This window comes from Peromyscus maniculatus, chromosome 1 (genome assembly GCF_049852395.1).
Source record: "Peromyscus maniculatus bairdii isolate BWxNUB_F1_BW_parent chromosome 1, HU_Pman_BW_mat_3.1, whole genome shotgun sequence".
Classification (NCBI taxonomy): Eukaryota; Metazoa; Chordata; class Mammalia; order Rodentia; family Cricetidae; genus Peromyscus; species Peromyscus maniculatus.
In genome coordinates this window covers 120,890,770-120,911,386 of record NC_134852.1, presented here as the reverse complement: position 1 = coordinate 120,911,386, position 20,617 = coordinate 120,890,770, and the positions used below count along the sequence as shown (strand labels likewise).

Sequence of the window (20,617 nt, the reverse complement as noted above, 5' to 3'; positions counted from 1 at the left end):
TGGACTATGTGCTTCTTTCTTCCCTTAGAGCTGGTCCTCCATAGTTAAGTTAGAGAATTCCCTATGAACGAAGTCTATTTAGCTTTTCCTGTGTGTTTTGTGAATCTATGTGACTGGGAGCTCCTCTCTCGTCATTGTTCTCATAAAATGCATCCTCAGCTCCTGCAGAACCAGTGTTGGGCAGCGCATGCTTCAGGGGAAAGTGCTGTTTCCTTCAACCCACCCAGTGACCCCGTAAAGTGGCCTCCATCCCCCATCTCTGTCCCAATGAAGTTGCATATTCCCAGAAAGATAGCTTCCACACAGGAGAAAATCCCAAGTAGGACAAATGTTTTGAGTGTCTCTATCATGTCACAAGTGGAAAACAACTAATTTTCTATGACAAGACACAGACAAAATGCATTAAAAATGTGTAAAACTATCTCTGGGCAACACGTGTAATAAGATGAATAATGTATTCAGACTCGGGTCCTACTCCCAAGATACTTCATTGTGTATGTGCAATATTCCCAAACCTGACAGAGCCCCAAACACTTTCAGTAAGTGTTTTGGGTCAGGGACAGGAAGCCAACACATTGGTGGGTGGCAGAGCTGGGCGCTGGCTTAGATTAGACTCCACACCTTGGCCACTCTGAAGTCTTGAAGCACATGGGGCCTCCGTACAACGTTGCAGGGCCCGCTGCCTGAGTTCCCCTCCAGGCTGTCTCCCTCATTCACACTGTGGCCTCCGACTTCACAGAGCTCTCTGCATTTGAGAGTCACTCTGGGCTGTAAACAAGGGGTGCTTACGACGTCTGCCGTGTAGGACTGACGCAATGCATGTAGCTCCCCTGTAACGCTGTTGTAACCATGTCCTGCCACATTGTGTGTGAGTGGATGTTCTGAGGGTGTGTCCCCAAACACTGCCTGTGAAATGAAAGGCAGCCAAGCCGCCAGGCTGACCCACCCTTTGTCTTTCTACAGAAAGAGCGCCTGACTCAGCAGTGTGACCTAGGAAGTAGTCCAGCTGGGGGCAACACCAGAAGGATGCTAGGGAAGTGGCAGGTCTCAGCCCCACATGGGTGTGGGGACCTTTAGAGGAAACCCCTTAGTATAGACAGTGCCTAAGCTAAGTCCTCTTGGGGACCCTAGGGAGTATGGGGGAAGAAAGGACACCTCCAATGTATGGGACCCTTCCAAATATGTTTCTGGTTCCCCATGTTATAGATTCTATTTTCACCCCCTTTTCTTTGTTTTTACTTATTTATTTTTAAAGTTGTGTTTTTATACGTGTATGGGTATTTTGCCTGCATGTATATCTGTGCACCGTGTGTATGCCTGGTGCCAGCAAAAGCCAGATGAGGGCATTGGATCCCCTGGGGAATCCCTGTCCGGAACTGGAGTTACAGACAGTTATGAACTACCATGTGGGTGCCAGGAATCGAACCCTAGTCTTCTAGAAGTGCAGCCAGTGATCTTAACCACTGAGCTGTCTCTCCAGCCCCTACTGATTTATTTTTGAGAAAGGATTTCAGTATGTAGTCTAGGCTGGCCTCAAACTCGTGACCCTAAGGTACAGATGTGCACCACCATGCCTGACTCGTATCCTTCTTTAAGTGGTCCTCCACCCTGCCTCATGGTCCCCCATCCTGCTGTCTGTGTCCTCACTGGTTCCTTTGGAGCAGCTCGGACACTTGTTCCCCATTGCTGTCCCTGCCACCAGTCTCACTCCTGTCCCGTCTCCACTCACACACGGTCACCCCTCACTTTAACACATCCAGTAATTCCTCTTTTTCTGCAGAGGAAGTCAAGATTCCTTCATCTGGCATGTTAAGTTCTTCACGACCCAGCCCTCGAGCACTTCCTCCCAGCAAACCCAAGGGCTTCTTGCCCTTTTTTTGTTTTATATGAAGTGGGATGTCTGTGCTATGCTGACTTGCAGAAGCCCTTGGATAGATTCCGTGTCCCAGCATACTGTGGAATGGTGCCCACTGTCATTCTAGAAGATTCCTGTCTGGAGGATAAACCTTCTACATACAAGTCCTATGAGGAACTGCCTCTGCCTCTGGACGCCTTGAAGTTCCCTGGCCTTGGACCTTTGTCTGTCCTGCCCATGTCCATGTGCCCACACCCCACATCTGTGCTCCAGGCCATCTCCACAAAGCCATCCCCACCTGTTCTCTCCTAGAGTAAAGTAATCCCTCCCTCCTCTCACTTCCACAGTGTGTGGCTGCCTTTCTCCTCCCTGGACACAGGTACCAGTCCACCTTTAGCCCAGTGCCACAGACAACAGACACCCAGGACAGACTCCCATCTGATGACCCCGTATCCTCTCTACTCTGGCAGCCCAGGACTGAGCTCAGAGCGGTCAAGTGTGGACGGTGCCCTTTCTTCAGCTGTTCCTGTGTGTCCTCTTCCCTGCAGGAAAAGCGTATGTCGAAGGCAACGGAGGTCATGATGCAGTATGTGGAGAACCTGAAGAGAACATACGAGAAGGACCATGCTGAGCTCATGGAATTTAAGAAACTTGCAAATCAGAATTCAAGCCGCAGCTGTGGTCCCTCTGGTAAGGAACTGGGCTTCTGTCCTTGTTGTGAGATCAGGTCCCCAATGGCTTTCAGCCCACGCCACAGAAATCAGGACAGCTGTAGGGGCTGTTTCTGACTGGAGGACACTTCGCACTTCTGTCCGGAGCTGCTCATGGGACCTTTACATCAGCTGCTCCAGTGAGACTGGGGTCCTAGCATCAGAAAGCATGAAGGGTACCAGGGACCTCCCAGCTCCTGACAGTTAACCAAAGTGGCTGATGGCAGACACCATGCCCGCTTTGTGAGTGACCCACGCCCCATAAGTCTTTGTGGTTTGGGCATTACCGGCTAAGAAATCTGGGTTTTATTCTGGAAAGCACCAGGGATTCAAGGATTTCCTTCAGGGAAGTGGATGAGCATGTTCCTGCTGAAGCAGCATCCTTGAAGTGTAGTACATCAGTTACAGAACTGGAGCAAATCAGCATTCTTAGTCCAGACTGGCCTCAGACTCATGAGACTGCTTATTTCATTGTGTCCAGCGGAAATGTTCAAGCATTTCAGTCAAAGGATGTTTAAGTTTTCCAGTCACCCAAAAGAGCAGAGCCAGAAAATATTCTGTGTTTGTGAGGATATTGCACCAGTCCAGGGGAGGGAGGGAGTCCGGGCGGCGGGGCACAATGAGAGTCTAGCTAGGTGAGCTATTGTGGAGACAAACACAGATGTGGCGTGGGTAAGACACATACTCCAGCGATTCTTTTCTTAATGTCTTAAAAGTTCCATGCAAATGGGTGTAAGGAGACAGAGAAAGGCCACCTGATTCTGCTCAAGGGAGTCAAGGATGGATACATCGAGGGAGGTCATCTCTGCAGGGCTTTACAGTAAAAATGGGAGGAGGAAGTCAGCAAACGGGTGGAGGAAGCAGGGTGTGTAAAGGTGTGGAGGTGGGGGATGGGAACAGGATGAAATGACCTGTGTGGCTGGGGTAACATTGAGAGGCTGAACATAAGACCTGGCAGACCAAGGCCATCTTCCAGGACACACTAGCAACTAGGCCTTTGTCTGGTAGGAACAGGGAGTTGGTAGGGAGCATGTCACATGACATGTCCACATTTTCTTTTTGTGCTACTCTGACTTCGGCAAGCGCAATGCATTAGTAGGGGTCAAAGCTGAAGTAGGGAAGGGTGAGCTCAGAAGCTCTTGCTCAGCCCAGCAGGGAAATGACAGTGCATTGGACTGGAATCTCTCCCTGGGTGCTGCCAGGGCTTGGAGTCTGGTCCAGGAGGGTGGATAGCTGGAGAAAACAGCTTGTCACACCAGGAATCCCTGTGGAATGCAAACATCCGTGTTACTAAGAGCAGGCGGAGGGAAAGTATAACAGACTGAGAAACCTTTATAAACAGGAGGTTTCACAAGCTTCCTGGGGAGTATTGGTGACACTTCCCAGAGTCCAAAGGCCATGGACACATGCTCAGGGCTGTCTGCTTTGGATTTCAGGGCCAGGTTCCTAACCCACAGGTATCTGGGCCCCTAACAAACTGTTCTTGGCTACAAATGGCAAGGTGATTCCAAGAAAATCCTAGTATGTTGGTTTGATAATTATTTCTCTACAAGGTTCAGATCTCCTGCAAACCAATGTATCTAGAATTTATGGGGTGAAGTCAGTGTCATCACAGCAGATGCTAATAATGCCAGCACTTGGGAGGCAAAGGCAGGAGTTCGAGGCCAGCCTGGACTGTAGAACAAGAACCTGTCTAAAACAAAACCCAAAGCTGGGTGGCAGTGGCGCACGTCTTTAATCCCAGCACTCGGGAGGCAGAGCCAGGTGGATCTCTGTGAGTTCGAGGCCAGCCTGGTCTACAGTGCAAGATCCAGGACAGGCTTCAAAACTACAAAGAGAAACCCTGTCTTGAAAAACAAACAAAAAACAAAAAACTAAGCAAACAAAAAAACCCGAAATGCTCTACGGGGTGACCAGTACCCAGGGGTCTCATTCATTCATTCTGGGATGTTTTTTTGAGTACTTTTGGTTTGCCCAACATGACATAGCCCCATTCCTAGTGACAACAAAAGTGAGCAGACTTCCTGGGCTGGGGAGGGGCTCAGCAGGGAAAGTGCCTGCCCTGTAAGCCTGAGGACCTGAGCTCAGAGCCCTGGCTTCCATGTGAAAAAGCTGGAGGCAGCCAAACTGATCTGTAACCCCGGTGCTGGGGAGGAAGGGACAAGCGGGTCCCCAAAGCTTGCTGACTAGCTAGTCTAGCAAATAGGAATGCATCAGGCTCAGTGAGAGACCCTGTCTCGACAAATAAGGTAGAGAGCAATCAAGAAAGACACTCTGGCTTCTATCTGCACACGTTCCCTCACATACACTTGCACTTAGCCACCCAAACATGAACATCCACCCACCGAGAAATACAGCAAACAGATTTCTGGATTGAGGTGGACCCTGCAGAGTCCCACAGTCCAGTCTGGGGTGGGGTGGGGGAAGCTGAGAAAATGCCAGCAAAAGGAAAGGACTCGAGAGCAAGTCTTGTCTAAAGAATCACGGTTGGAGATATGTGGTGCCCCTTCGATTGTTTTTCCAAGCTCTACCCCGCTGTGGCTGCTTTGGAGAGCCCAGCACCAGTGAATCTGTGTGTCAGCAGGTTATGTCTCTGCGATGTGCCATGGCCACTCTCTAATAGCATGCTTCTAAAAAGCCTTTACATGCCTTCTGTCTATGGCTGAGACTGTGAAGACTAGAATGAAATAAAATATCCCCTGATTAAAAAGTAAGTTGCTCATTTAAAAAAAAAGAAACATTTTTGGAGCCAGGTGGTGGTGGTGCACGTCTTTAATACCAGCACTCGGGAGGCAGAGGCAGGCGGATCTCTGTGAGTTTGAGACTAGCCTGGTCTACAGAGTGAGTTTTAGGATACCCAAGGTACCAAAAAATCCTGTCTCAAAAAAAAAATTTTTTTTAACATGCAGCATGCTGACTATCAGCATTTTGGACAGACTTCTAGAAATATAAATACTAGCTGAATGAGGGGGGTTACTTGTAGAGAGGAAGGGGCCCAGTGGGCAAAGGACAGGGAAGGCAGCAGGGTGGGCAGACATGAGCCCAGTGCAATGACATGCATGTGTGAAAATGCCATGATGAAACATGCTCTTTTGTTTGCTAACTAAAAATCTAATGAAAATAAAAACATTACTACGTCAGGGGAAAGAAATGTTTATAAATTCCTTAAATTATTTTCAGGTAATCCATTGACATAGTCACTTAGTGGGGTACTATAACACTTGATTCATTGTATACCGAGCACCAAACTTGTTCTTTCTTCTGAAACGTGTTGATGATTTTATAGTCATAAGTTGTTTTATCTCATAGTTTTAATCCATAGTTTGATGCTTTTCCATGCGTTTGTTAGGCATTTATTTATACTTCTATACATTTATACAATCTATTGTAAATTCTCCAATTATCCCACCCGCAAGATTGGAATTTTATTCACCTATTTGAACTCCCACTTATTATAGAGAATGTTTTCTGGTTCTGCTCTTTGGAGTGACCAGAAAACTTAAAAAAAAAAAAAATACTTTAACTGAAATGCTTACAACTTCCTGCTGGACAAAATAAAACAAGTCGTCTAAAAGAACAGCTGAGTCCACAAGAAAGGAAATAGAAATAGCCAGAAACAAGAGGAGAACTGAAACCGTGCTGACCCTGAGGCGTGCTGGGGCCAGAGCTGCCCTGCCTCTCTGGAACGAAGTGTTTGCCGTCAGGACTATCTGAGAGCAGCCTCTGAACCCCGTGGCAGAGCCGACGCTGCTTCACGTAGAAAGCCCAGACCCTCTAGGGACTGCCTGGAGGTAGAGTCTATACAAGGAATAAGAATGCTCACCCACCAGCCAGCAGAGAAGCAAACACGGAGGCTTGCCTGTTTCGCCCTGCACCCTGGGTGGACGCAGAATCTTCCCTCCTTCCTCACAGGAAAAGTGTGCGTGGTTGCAGCAGCGCTGCAAGCTGTGGAGACTCTGAAAGGACAGTGGAATGGCGACGGCTCCAGGAATACTGTCAGCCGCTGCCGCAGAGAGAGGCACACTCTGCCTCGGGACACAGGCACAATGTCAAACACACAGTGAAACAGGCCACTGGGAACACAAATCGTTAGACCCACCGAATGTAAGACCCCACTCCAAGAACATCAAATAATAAAGTAACCAGGATTTTAAAATCAGCAGAGACATGGAAAGGCAGATTGAAAACACAAGATCAAATAGTAGTTATAAAAAAAAATTAGAACTCCTCAAAATGAGAAGTCAGGGATGTGGAGACTTGGTAGGTGTGGGGGGTGTGGTAGCCATGGTAGAGGGGGTCTCTCAGTCTTCTGAGATCCTCCCTGTCTTATTTTCCATCCCCTAGAAGATAGACTCGGCCTTGTGGAGGGCTTTGTGGGCGAGCCAAGTCACATCCGGCCTGAACACCATAAGAACTAGTGTGCACATACGTGGCTCTGGCTTTCTTCCTCCCACTCTGATGAATGCCAGTCTCCCGGAATATTAACCTGTTCATCTTGACTGCGAGACTTGAGATAGTTATCCAAGATGCAGTTGAAATGGACACAGTGATTAAAACATGAACGAAGGTTTTGGGGACATGGGGTATGGAGGAGAGCCTACAGTCCAGAGCCAGGTGGTCCCTAAGGGGAAAATTAGGCACAGAAAATCTTCAGGGAAATAACCTAGCATCTACCACAGCTATAGAAAGACACAAATCACTGGATTTGGTAGTATAATGAAGTCTATGGAAAAAATAAATACACATGAAATGGAAATGTCAAAAAGGATAAAATAAGGAGTGGGGAGATGGCCCGGTATGTAAAGCACTTGTGCAAGCAAGAGGACCCGAGTTGGGATCCCCAGCACCCCTCAAGTATGTGGTGCAGACCTCTAACTCCAGTCCTGAGGAATTGGAGAGCGGAAAATCCCTGGACCTCTCTGGCCAGCCAGTCTAGCTGAAACAGCAAGATCCAGCTTCAGTGAGAAATCTTACCTTAAAAAATATAAGGTTGACAGAGATAGAAAAAGATGTCCAAGCCGGGCGGTGGTGGTACACGCCTTTAATCCCAGTACTCGGGAGGCTGAGGCAGGCGGATCTCTGTGAGTTCGAGGCCAGCCTGGGCTACAGAGTGAGTTCCAGGAAAGGCGCAAAGCTACACAGAGAAACCCTGTCTCGAAAAACCAAAAGAAAGAAAGAAAGAAAGAAAGAAAGAAAGAAAGAAAGAAAGAAAGAAAGAAAGGAAAGAAAGAAAGAAAGAAAGAAAGAAAGAAAGAAAGAAAGAAAGAAAGAAAGAAAGAAAGAAAGAAAGAAAGAAAGAAAGAAAGAAAGAAAGAAAGAAAGAAAGAAAGAAAGAAAGAAAGAAAGAAAGATGTCCAATGTTAACCCCTGGTGTATATGAGCATAATGTGGTCTGTCTCTCTCTCTCTCTCTCTCTCTCTCTCTCTCTCTCTCTCTCTCTCTCTCTCTCTCTCTCTCACACACACACACACACACACACACACTCACAAATAGAAAAGAAAAAGATAAGTAAAGATCTTAAAAGTAATGAGAAGAGAATTTGCAAGTAGACGACAATTCTTAAGAGCTACAATAGCACCAGAAGGCAGTAGTCTGACCCCTCAGAGAACCAAGGAGAAATAAGTGGGTGATCATGCAAGGCCCAGGGCTAGGGAAGGCTGTAATAAGAAAGTGGTCCTTCACAGGTCCTTGCTGAAAGGACAATTCAAGAATGTACCGGGCTTGGGGGTAGGATGGAGCCCAGTCAGATGCAAGACACAAGAAAGGCTGTTGATCAAGAATGTTCATAAGCACGTGGATTGAGCCAAATAAGCATCCAGCAATCACTAATTAGATGAATAATGCATAACTTGGGGAGACACAGTGTGACATAAAAATGGTGACTAGCACTCTAATTCAGGTTGGAGAGAGTTGTTTTGAGCTCTATTTAGGAAAAGCCTGAGGATCTTGATTAATTTTAAATTTAAAGCCAAATAATATCAGAAGTTAAAGCCATGTCCCAAAGGTAGAACTAGAATGGAAATTCCTCAACTCATGTTTAGAAAGGGGAAAAACTTAGAAAAAAATCAAAGAATAAGTCAAGGTAAATAAAATATAGATAATGAGATGGTAGAAATAAACACATGTGTTAACACTCACAAGAATTATAGACAGTATAAAGCTGTTGGTTGACAAAGATCCTCAGATTAAGAAAAAACAAAACAAAGCATACAGCTATGTGGTTTCCAAGGGCCATACATAAACTATGGGCTATGGAGGACAGAGAGACGTACGGACTCCAGGATGTGGGGAGACTGAATCAGACTCAACTGACCTTGAAGATACTTTTCTGATAATTTCTGGGCAAATTGAACCTGGAAATATATGCAAAAGAACAAAATTTACAGTTTTGAAAAATAAAAATATTTTTCATGTATCCATTTGTTTTCTGGCAGCACTCTTAAGCAAGAACCTATTGAACACTGAATAGAAATTGTATCATTTAATATACATGCTAAGGAGGAAAAGCTCTTCAGTGGTAGCTCCCTTTGTGCTGAGTCATAGTATAGGTAATACATTGAAACAACTTCAGGTAGCAAATTTTCATCCTTAACATCAAATCTTTCTTGCTTATAGTGTTTCCAACAGTCCCTGTCCTTAGAGAGAACATGGAATGGGTCCATATGCTTCAAGCTTGCTGAGTCCTGTTCACACACCATCCTGGGTGACCCCAGAGACTACAGTGGTGTCAAATGAAGCCCAGAAGCCCATGACTGGGGCTCCTGGTAGTGTCTGGTGGAGTTAGAATAAACGTTTTGTTAAGAGGGTCCCTTGGCAGCAGATGATTTTCTTACAGGGTGAAACATCAAACAGTGACTAAGGCCCAGAACTCTGAGTCATCCCTGCAAAGCCAACTATGACCTGGCTATGGCTTAATGTCTGCCTGTCTGTGTGTTGTTGGACCCCAACCTGAAACTCACCCATTTTCTTCTGTTCTTTCCTACTATAGAAGATGGGGTCCCCCGCACGGCGCGATCTATGTCCCTCACGATGGGCAAGGTATGCATGGTCAAGGAATCCCAGGGTTCCCAGAGGAAGCATGGCAGAAGTTTTCATGGTCACTCAAGTGATCACTCACTCTCGGACCTATGGGTACCAGCAGGGTATTCAGCTTTCACACTTGCTCACATGGCCTCTGACACCCCATCTTTCTTGCTCAGGTGTAGTCTTCCTGACTCTGCATTAAGTGAACGTGAAATGATGCAGGCACCTTGGCTTTGCCATGGGCAGTTTTTACACACTCTCCAGGATGCTACTCAGAGAATGGGGTCTCAAAACGTAAAATGGAGATGTGTTGAGAGATTACTCATGACCAACAGAAATTTGGGTCAACTTTGGTTCACTCTTGCCACACTGATTCCTAACCTAACCACCACCCCAAACCAAAGTACTACTGAATGTTAGAGGCCAGCAAGCTTTTCTAATACCCTCAGAACCATGACTGTTGTTATTCCCGAGACAGGAGGCCTGAATCCCTTCTCTTCCCATAGAACATGCCCCGCCGGAGGGTCAGTGTTGCTGTGGTTCCCAAGTTTAATGCCCTGAACCTTCCTGGCCAAACCCCCAGCGCATCACCCATCCCCTCCCTACCAGCTCTGGTGAGTATGATGTCGCCTGCCTTCTGTCCTTTGCTACATTTCACACCACTGCTGCAGAGAGGATGCAGATGGGGACAGGGTCACCAGGGGCAGGAAACTTCCAGCAGGGACCATGGATGGAGGTACACAAAGCAAGCCAATGTCCCCGTCCCACGGTTCCGAGACTCGTTCTCTGTGCTCTCCAGCAAAGCATGGGCGGCTCAGGAGGTGTACCTCAAAAACAGCCGCCCCTTTGAACAGAAGCTCTTTAAGGAGAGGATGCTTAAAACAAGCAAGCAAGCAAACAAATTTTGCAGGGTACAGGGGGGGTGTCAGCTGTATCTAAAGCAAGGCTCTGGCCGCAGAGCCTGAGTTTGTGAACGGGGCCTCATCCTCGGTTACTCATTGCTGCCTTGTTTGCAGTGATGAAACCCCGAGGGTAACTCAATGCTTAGCAATAGGAGACTGGCAAGCCAATTGTGGATACCATCATACAGAATCTCTGTGGAGCTATCACCCATGACGTATTATGAAGAAATAGCAGTTTCTATGTATAATAAACACATATATCGGAGTATGTGTAATATAATTCTGTTTTGTACTTTTAAAAAAGATATAATTGATTTTTATTTTATGTGCACTGGTGTTTTGCCTGCATGTGTATCTGTGTGAGGGTGTCAGATCCCTGGAACTGGAGTTACAGTTGTGAGCTGCCATGTAGGTACTGGGAGTTGAACCCAGGTCCTCTAGAAGGACAGCTAGTGCTCTTAACTGCTGAACTATCTCTCCAGCTTCCTATTTTGTACTTTTAAAAATAGTATCTCTGTGCAGACATAGAAAATTATGGAAGAAATATTTGGAATTTAATAATTGTTCTAGGTTAATTTCTGTTGTGATAAAATACCCCGACAAAAAGGAAGTTAGGGAAGAAAGGGTTTATTTGGCTTACAATTCCAGGTTATAGTCCATCACTGGGGGTACATCAAAGCAGGAACTCAGCCGCCACATCCACAGACCAGAGCTGGGTCTTCCTACTCCCATGATGGCAGGGCCTTCCTGCCTTAGCTGGCAGTCCCCCATAGGCATGACCACAGGCCAAGCTCATCTAGACAATCCCTCAATTGAGGCCGTCTTCTCAGATGACTCTAGGCTATGGCAAGTTGATAATTAAAAACTACCCATCACGATAACGGTTATTTCTGGACAATGATAAAACAGATCACTTTAATTTTCTTCTTTATTTTTTAATATTTCTATAGGGTATACAAAGAAAGGCAGAGAAAATGTCCATTTCATTCCAGATGAAGGCAATTTCTTTCTTTCTTTCTTTTTTTGTTTTTTTGTTTTTCGATTTTTCGAGACAGGGTTTCTCTGTAGCTTTGGAGCCTGTTCTATAGACCAGGCTGGCCTCAATCTCACAAAGATCCACCTGCCTCTGCCTCCCAAGTGCTGGGATTACAGGTGTGTGCCACCACCGCCCGGCTGGCAATTTCTATATATAAGAAAATCTTTTCTATACCTATAGTCTTTGTGGACTTGATGACTTTTTTCTAAAACCTTTGAACATCTGTCTCCAGTGGCTTTTCTAATCACGGTGCACACTAGCACAGCTGTACAGAGAGAGGTTCAATGTGCAAGAAGCTGGTCAAGTCACTTCAGGCTCCACCGTACCCATAGCTAGCAATCATTGTCACGTTTCTTTTACCTTGTCAGTATTTTGTCTGTGAAATGAACTCAAACTCCAAAATCACTGAAACAAAGAAACCTGGAGGGCCTGGAGAGATGGCTCAGCACCTTAGAGCACTGGCTACTCTTCCAAAGGACCCATGTTCAATTCCCAGCACTCTCATGGTAGCTCACAACCATCTGTAACTCCAGGCCTAGGATATCTAGCACCCTGTTATGGCTTCCATGGGCAATGCAAGTTTACAGTGCAGACATACATTCAGGCAAACATGCATGCACATAAAATAAAAACTTAAAAAACTGACATTTTTTTATGAGACTAGAAAAGGTCAGTTAGCAACAAACCTTTTTACTAGATCTATGGTTTCCAAATGTATACCTTTAGATAAGTGATTGACAACAAGTCTTTAAAATCACAAAAGCTGCACTGAAAACATCCTGATCATGGGTCCCACCCCCTAACTCTGGAATGGTTCAGTCCTATTTACTGGACTCCAGGTGATCCTAGTGTAGGCACAGAGCTGAAAGCGTATGCTTCAACCATGACGGCTACGGTGGAGCAGCGCGGCTCCCAGGTAAACTGTCCAGAAATGTCTGCCAGCTTGTGACATCAAGCATCTCCTCCTGACCTTTGTACTTGGAGCAGCACCTGCAGGAACAGTGGTGCTCATGTGAGTCCATCCCAAGGACTTCTAGACTCACATTTGGTAGGAGGCCTGCTGGTCCTCAGGAAGTGGGACAGGAACCCTGAGGCTCCCTGCTGGGATGGAGCCTTAGAAGGCAGACTGGAAAGCAGTGGGGGGAGAAGGATGGAGAGAGAAGGGTCAGCAGCAGCAGCCCTCCGCAGCATCACCTGAGGCCCGGCAGCCCTGGCTGCCTCCTTCATCACTCACCCTCAGTTCTGGCTCCTCTTTTCCATCCAGTCTGAATCACCCAACGGAAAAAGCAACATATCCGTCCCCCCGGTGCTGCCTGCACTTTTGGAAAAGTAAGTTTCTCTATTTTCCACTTAATACTGGGGCTCCTTAGAGAAAGTCCCCAACTTGCTTTCTTTACTCTCATCCCTAAACCAAAAACGAAATAGAAAGAAAATCAGGTTCTAGGGGAAATGAATAGGACTCTGAGACAGACAAAGATTTCAGATCTTGCTTTGTAAAACTCTTGGACCAGGAGGATACTGTTGCGGAGACCAAGTACACCCTTCCTAAGACCCTCTGAGAGGTAGCAGGCCTCCTCGTTAGTCGGGGTTCTCTGGGGCTATGGACACGAAAGCTCTAATTCAATGGGGCTTAGATAGGAAGCGCAGGGTAGGCTGCTCCGGTGTGGCAGGATTCCATCTCTCTGTGGTTCCCTTCATGAACAGTCACTCTGGCCACTTCATGTGGATGCCGTTGTCAAGCTTGTAGCAAGTGGCCGCTCGTCCCAGAACCCAAGGCAGGACTATATCTAAAAGAAGATGAATATATTCCTTCCATTTGGGGATAGAATCATTATATGGGTTTAAACTATCCAGGAGAGGGGGAGAGGGTCCCCGAAACAGGGTGACTTTGGGAAGGGTAAATCCTTTTTTTAAAACATCATCTTTCTGTGAAGAAGTGGCAAGGAAGATACATATTGGCTTGAGAGCTTGAGAGGGCCTCCCGGGCCTGGCTTTCCCAGGCCCCCACGCAATCATTCGCACGTCTTCTCATGCTAAGCCAGAGCACTAAGGTTGTTCTTTTGCACTGTGGGGGTTGGGGGTGGGGTAGTTATAGCTTACTTTTTGAGCTTTTTTCATTTGCCTGTTGGAAAACATCTGGATCACAGCTGCCTGCTCTCAGGACTTTCTCCTTGTGTATTTCCTCAGTTGGTGGAGTGCAGACCTCACTTCTCTCTCTTTGCCTTGCAGCAGCTTTAGTCCTGCACAGTCTGTTGCTGTTTGTAGGTTTTGTGTCATCTGGTAGGAGTGTGACTGCTGGGCCCCTGTCTCTTCAGAGAGGCTCCCGAGTTCCCTACCTCCAGACTCTGGGTGTGTGTCATTGCCAAGTTCCCACTCAAGAGCCCACTGGTTACTGTCAGTATTTGCCTGGTATTTACCCCCTTGGTCACTTACCAGCATGTCCGTCCTTTTCATCACAGAGTACATCCTCTTCCTTCCTTTCCCTTCTTGATCACTCCAGAAAAACTGTCAAGAGACCACAAATTAGTCACCAAACACAAGTATCTAGCCTACAAAGTATCTTACCACCTAGAGCCACGATGCCTAATTCACAGCCTCCGAATCTCCCTAGAAACGACCACTTATACTCTCTGAAGTTCTGTCAGCCTTCACTTTGGACTCACACAGTCCATTTCAGAGCACTGCCATTAAAGGCCTCTCCTTAGCTCTAGGCCTACAGACCCAGCCAAGGCAGAAGATCTAGGTCCCTGCTCTCCTTGGTGAACTCTTATTCAGAAATAAAGTTAGGCCAGCTGAGAGCTCATGTCCAAGGCTTTGGAGACCATTAAGAACTTGAGATGTCCCCTGTAAGAAAATCTGATAGACAACCCCAGATCTGCTGTATCAATGTGTGAGGATCCTGGATGGTGGCACCCTTCACAGGTTTAAAATCAGGAGCTAAAAGGACAAAGTGAGTCACAGAGTCAAGCCAGAGGTCCCCAGGATGAGTTTGTAGCTTCCTCCTGGGCTAGCTAGAAATTGTCATTGACCATGTGTACACTGTGGCTGACTGACCTTCTGAAAATATATCCAAATAAAAGGAGAGACTCTGGAGACTCCAAACAATAGCAGCTCTTCCCTGTGGACTTACAGAAGATGTTAACTGATTTTTTCCTCCAAATGCACAGACCTGAAAGCATCATAGATCCCCAAGTGACCAATAGTGAAACAATTTGCAAGTGAAAGTGAATTCATGTCCTCTCTACTTATGTATAGCTGTACCAATTCCAGTTAGCCTAGTTCACATTGTTGAAGAGAAGTAATGTGTTATAATTTATCAGACATTTGTAGTTGCATTGAACTTCATGTTAAATGATTCCCCATTTCCTAAGTGTTCCATATAAGGAAGGGAACTGGCTAGGCGTGTGATAGTATGATCAAGTAGACTGTGGCCAATCCATAGTACAGAGCAGCTGACTCTACCGTCTGTCCCGTGGGAGCTTAGAGCGCTCCGAGTCTTGTTCTTATAGGCCATAACAAACCACTCTTCAACTCAACAAAGGTCTAGAAATGTATAGATTTAAACATATGGCTAGAGAATGGTTTTTAGTTATCCTGTATGTTAGTGGTCTTTTATTCTTTCGTTCTTTTGACAAATGTTCTCAGGGTCAGTCTCATGGAGTGCTCTCAAGGAACGCTAGTTTAGTGGGAAAGCCAGGCAGGAAGCAGCCTATTTTTCCACCGTGTGATGACTGTTGTCATAAGGAAGTGCATGTTGCTAAGGGACCAACACATGAGAAATGTACCCCTAACCCTGTGTGGGTGTAAGATCGGGTGGGGCTCAGACAATGTTTCCACTTAGGAATCTGCTTTTAAAGTTAAGCCTAAAGGTTTTATCGCCAACTAGGTAAATAGGAGGTTCACAGCATTCCATGGTAGTGGTGAATTCAAAGAAAGATGATGGCCGTGGTGGTGGTGATGACAATTCCTGTTCTTAGTTAAAACTCATTCCTTGTATACCAGGTGCCTTTCCTCCTAATTGCTGTCCATTCCTTATTAACTCTGCCAAGGATCTCAGGAGGTGGATACATTATTAACGTCTCTATCTTATTGATGAGGAAGATGATGCCCAGAGATATGAAGGCTAGAAGCTGGCCTGCCTCATGTTCTTAACCTCCTAATGGAAGAATAGGGGACATTCAGAGGGACCACAGAGGAAAGGAGAATTCTTTGGGGGAGAACCTGGTAACTGGATGGGCGTGGAGAGCAGGGCAGAGCAGGCTATGAGAGAGTATGTGCAGAACCTCACAAAGGGGTCGACAAATCTGGGATGTGGGAGAGTGTCAGTGGATTATTTTTATGAACAGGCCACAGTGCTGGTGTGTCATAGTGCAGCGTTAGCTATTGTCTTTAAAATCTCTGTCTTCTATGCTTTTGAAGCAGCCAGGGTCATTAAATTGTCACAGCAAGCAATCTATCCCCTTATTGATTGTATTCTGGGGAAAATTATATCCCAGGGTAATTATTACCCAAGATTCTGGGACTGGGTACAAGGGCCTAAAGAAAGTCCCATAGCTCAGGTCCTCTGGGGTGGGCTTATCAAAAGAAGCCCTGGAATTGGGATGATTTAGCAACATTGCTGAGTCCAAGAGGCAAGATCTGCCCTTTGGAAAGGCTTGAAATCACTTTTAAATACTACTCACGAACAAACTGATAACCAGCTTGGCTAACAGTTTACTTTGAACAAACAGACCTCATGTGACCAAGCTGAGCACAGTGATAAACACAGCCATAGTTTAATGACTCACCCAGAAAGAAGGCACAGATTCCAGACTGAGGATGGATGCCACAGTGTCCACCCAGTGATTCCTGGGATGGGCACAGATTGTGCCCAGCTCTTGTTACAGAGATGAATACAGTCAAATTCTAGGTTCTCGGGAAATCCTCCTTTACAGATGAGATTGCTCACTTCACCAATTTCCTACACAGGGGTTAGACAAGTCATTGTGAAGTTGGAATAACAAATGCACTCCAGTCTACAGCAGGTACCTATCAAACATAGCCCCCTCATGTGATCATGATCAGAGGGAGGGATGGGGGGGGACATTCCACTTTATTTAGCCAGTTGGCCTGGGAGACAGTGGTAAATCAGCAAAGTTCTCACAGAGGAGAAGGATTTGATCTGAGTCTTAAAGATTTTTGAGGAGAAACTGCCCGATAGTTGCAGAAGATATTTAGGGAACGCTAAGGCTGGTCTAGAAGTCAGAAAATAACAACGAAGTGTGCACATTACTGTATTTTTCCCACCTCCAATCCCAGCATCCTGCCTGTGCTAAACCAAGGCCCTCCGGGTCTCTCATACTTGAAGCAGTCTGTGGAGGAAGGAGCATTGCTGGCTGTGGGGATGTGGTGGGGAGAGCTTCATTCAGCAGATGTGTTGGACCTTACACACCAGTCAGAGCCCCAGAAGAGAAATGAAGGAGGGACCAAGGAAGGCAGCTCCTCTTGACATGAAGCTACTGGCCAGAGTGAACAGCCCAGCCAACATCAGTGATGTGAATGTGGGCAAGTAGCAAGCTTATGTTTCTTAACTGCCAGGAAGAAATGCCTCCCAAGGACAGTAGCTAGCACAGTTAAAGCATGGGTCAGCCTCAACCTGCAACAGAGCCAAATTTGAGCCCTCCCACACACTGATTGTTACTGGAGTTAAGGTCACAGCCCAACCAGCCAATTAAAAGGGCCGAAATAATAGTAGAAAGCAGAAAAAGGATTTATTCAATACTGTTATTTTGGGAAGGAAAACAGAGACCCAGTGACCTTATGCCCAATACATCTTCAGTCCTGACAGGAGGTTTGGGTTTAAGTAGAAGGCCAGAGATAAGCCTAACTAGATAGTCTGGTCAAGTTATGGTCCCTCCCATCATTGACCCACCACAGTCTCAGCTCTAGTCTGTCCTGCAAGGTGATCTGGCAAGTCGCAAGTCTTTTTTGGGGGAGACAATTTCCCCTCTGGCTAGCCTAGGCTTCTACCAGCATGAGATTCCTGAGGGGATTTCAATCTCTTGGAGTACATTGTTCTGATAGTCTGATGGCCAAGAGCCACACATGTCTTTTCTATTAGAATGTCCTCATTCCTGCCAGGCAAGGGGTTTCAAGATTGCACAGCCTCTGGCTGGTATTTAAGGTCTCTGAGCCTGGGGTGTTGGGGTTTGAACCATGTCTGTCTCAGGCACATTCTCTTCATGTTTATTTAAGGACCCTCTAATGTGGGCAGCTATAGAGAAAAGAAACTAAAAGTGTGGTGACTGTGTTTCACTTCTAATGTATAAATACACTGCATGAGATAATGGCTGTCCCCACCCTGGACTCTAGGTGGGTTTTTCCTCGCCTCCTCCAGTCATTGGACAAATAGGAAGCTGCACATTAGGCTAAGGTCACAGGGAAGGGAGTGGAGAGCATAATTTGCAGGAGGAGAAATGTTATGAATAGCTGGTATTGTTAGGGCCTTATCTTTCTTGTTCACGATGGGGTTTGGGTTCTAGCCTAATGAAACATATATTTAGAGGGCTGGGGGAAAGCTAAGAGATGGGAAATTGCTGCCAAGAGTAGGGAGCAAGCTGAAGGTTTGGACCCTGCCTAAGGAAAAGCCGAGGTGACCCCTTAGCTTTCTGCTAGAAGGTTCAGCTCACAATGTGGTCTTGTTTCTGGGCTCTTCCATGATACTATCACTTCCAGTTGGATTAGGGGCAGCAAGATGGCTGCAGAACCCATCTTAATTAGGTTATTAGGTTGCTTCCCATGAACTTGTGGTCCCACTCATACGTTAGACAGGCTCCAAGCACGCCCAGCCACCCCGAGGTGATTGGCTAGTGTGCCTGTCTCCTGCTTTTCCCCATGATGCTTGTACTTCCTGCTGTTCCCCAGCCTTCTCAGGCCATCTACCCTCACTCTCTGCAGAAGACCGGGCCTTATTCTTAAAAAGGCCGTTTCAAGCCGGGCAGCGGTGGCGCACACCTTTAATCCCAGCACTCGGGAGGCAGAGCCAGGCGGATCTCTGTGAGTTCGAGGCCAGCCTGGTCTACAGAGCGAGATCCAGGACAGGCACCAAAATTACACAGAGAAACCCTGTCGTGCAAAACCAAAAAAAAAGGGGCGGGGGCATTTCAGCTTTACCATTTGGATAGGAGGCAGCTCATCTTTGTCAGGACCCCACCCTACTGTCCTCCTCTTCTCCTCTTTGTCCAGTTAAGGAGAGGTTTGCCTTACTTTTTAAAGGTCTTGGTTCCTTTAGTCAAAGATACTGTCCCTTTGGCCATCTTCCCATCCCCTCTGCCGCCGCCGCCGCCGGCCCTCTCTACCTGTGTTTGCATCCCTTGACCCATGGATTCCACTGCGCAATCCTGCTAACGTGCCCCCGACTCCCCTTCCTAGCCCCACTGTGGCTGTACCTTTCTCACTTCCTGTTCCTTAATCATTACCTCAAGGCTCCAACTGACCCTTGCATCATCAAACCCCACCAGGGACACAGACTTTCAGAAGACGCAGTGGAACACAGCCAGCTCGCTCTCCCTGACCCCCAAGCCTCCACCCCTTCTGGCTTGTACCTACCACTCTAGCTGCCATTTCTCCGCCTTTTTATCCTCTTCCTCCTCCTCCTCCTCCTCCTCCTCCTCCTCCTCCTCCTCCTCCTCCTCCTCCTCCCCTCCTCCTGAGATGAGCTTGAAGATAACTGGTCCTGAGATCTCTGCTCCTTGTTTCCATGTTCTCTTTTTAGGCCATCATCCACTCTTTATATCTTACATCAGTACCTCTGCCTCCTTGTGACAGTGCTCCGTTGTCTGTGACACTTGCCTGTCCACTCACAGCACCTCCTAAAATGAGAATGAAGTTGGCTCTGGGAACATCAGGCTAAGGGAGCTGTTGTAGTGTCTGCCCCCTCAGTGGTCTGGGGAAGATTCACAGAGCGGGTCTTTATAAAAACTCAGTCTCAAGATAGACATTTTAAAACCTGAAAGCCAGCGAAAGAGCCTGAGTTTCCTCTTTGAATCAGGAAGCAGGCCAAAGGTACAGTTTTGTCTGCAGATGTTCAGTCTCTCCCTGCACTGACGCCCTGTACTTCCCTCCTCTCTCTAGTGGAAAGACAAGTGCGGAGGCTGACTGTGAAGCTGGGGCCCCTGGGCCGCTCCCAAGCTGCCTGGAGGACACAAGCCAGGAGACCAAGGCCAGGGCAGAGGAAGAAGCCTACACCAAAGGGTGAGTCAGACCTCACCACCCCAAGGGCACCTGGCAAGTCTCAGAAAGGAACTTCCCACACCCTGGCTTGCTTCTGAGGAGTTTTCGGGAAGCAATCAATGGGCCCAAAGCCTCTTTCAGTCAAGAAAGGCCTACATAGAGAATCAGGACACAGGGTGTGTTTAGACAATGGCTACCTTAAACTAGACCTCTCTTTTTCAGCCATGATGCCACTGCCTAGAAAGGCCTAAACACCAGGGGCCTGGGCTAGGTTCCTCTTGGTGCTGCCTGAGGCTTCCTGGCATGTGTGCAGAGCTGTCATGTTGCTGCCAACAGTGCCCAGGGGCACCTTCAACTGTGCTTCCTGGAATCACCCTGGTGTTCCCTGTAACTTGGAGCCCCTCCCTCCTGCCCTTGCCCCACCATTTCCACCCTGGCCCGTCTCTAAACGAGCTACATTAGCAACCAGGACCAGCTATCAGCTACTCAGCACCGAGCAGGGTCAAAGGCCCATGACTCAAGACAGAAACTCACCTGTAGCCTAGCACGGTGCCCCATGGCTCCTGAGGGAGGTTCAGCTTACCACGGGCACAGAACCCCATGGTGTCTGTGTGGCAGTCACTCAGGGGGTGGTTGGGGTCATCTCAGCCAAACTAATGAAGTTAGACACCTGGCTGTCAGATGAGTGAGCAGATACGCTCAGGGAAATACTGATCCCAAGAGGAATCATGGGAGGCTTTTAAGGAAGGCTCGCCTCTGAAAACATGAGAGCAAAGTCCCTCCATTGGTTTTGTGAATATTTTCTGGGTACCTCCCTATGTCAAGCCCTGACATTTCTGAGAAACACCCCAGCAGCCTGAGATGAGGGTTCCCCTGAAGT

The 20,617-nt window shown here is 47.1% G+C and overlaps 1 protein-coding gene and 1 long non-coding RNA gene across 11 annotated transcripts in view; one reads left to right on the top strand and one right to left on the bottom strand.

Moving 5' to 3' along the window:
- Nucleotides 1-20,617, top strand: part of Irag1 (inositol 1,4,5-triphosphate receptor associated 1) — a 121,856-nt gene that overhangs the window by 92,746 nt on the left and 8,493 nt on the right. For all 7 annotated transcript variants that reach the window (XM_076550248.1, XM_006978591.4, XM_076550251.1 and 4 more), the window contains 5 exons: nt 2,404-2,545; nt 9,554-9,603; nt 10,095-10,202; nt 12,791-12,855; nt 19,639-19,758. In XM_076550248.1, coding sequence (XP_076406363.1) covers nt 2,404-2,545; nt 9,554-9,603; nt 10,095-10,202; nt 12,791-12,855; nt 19,639-19,758 — 485 coding nt within the window. The remainder of the gene's footprint in view (nt 1-2,403; nt 2,546-9,553; nt 9,604-10,094; nt 10,203-12,790; nt 12,856-19,638; nt 19,759-20,617) is intronic.
- On the bottom strand, nt 429-16,482 carry LOC121831027 (uncharacterized). Of its 4 annotated transcripts, none has more exons than XR_013044132.1 (6): nt 16,314-16,482; nt 13,960-14,031; nt 7,052-8,918; nt 6,389-6,521; nt 2,853-3,830; nt 429-2,454 (listed from the first exon to the last, which is right to left on the bottom strand). It is a non-coding gene; the product is annotated as an uncharacterized LOC121831027 (long non-coding RNA). The 4 variants fall into 4 exon arrangements; XR_006074428.2 differs by having other exon boundaries at nt 8,879-8,918; XR_013044130.1 differs by having other exon boundaries at nt 6,389-8,918.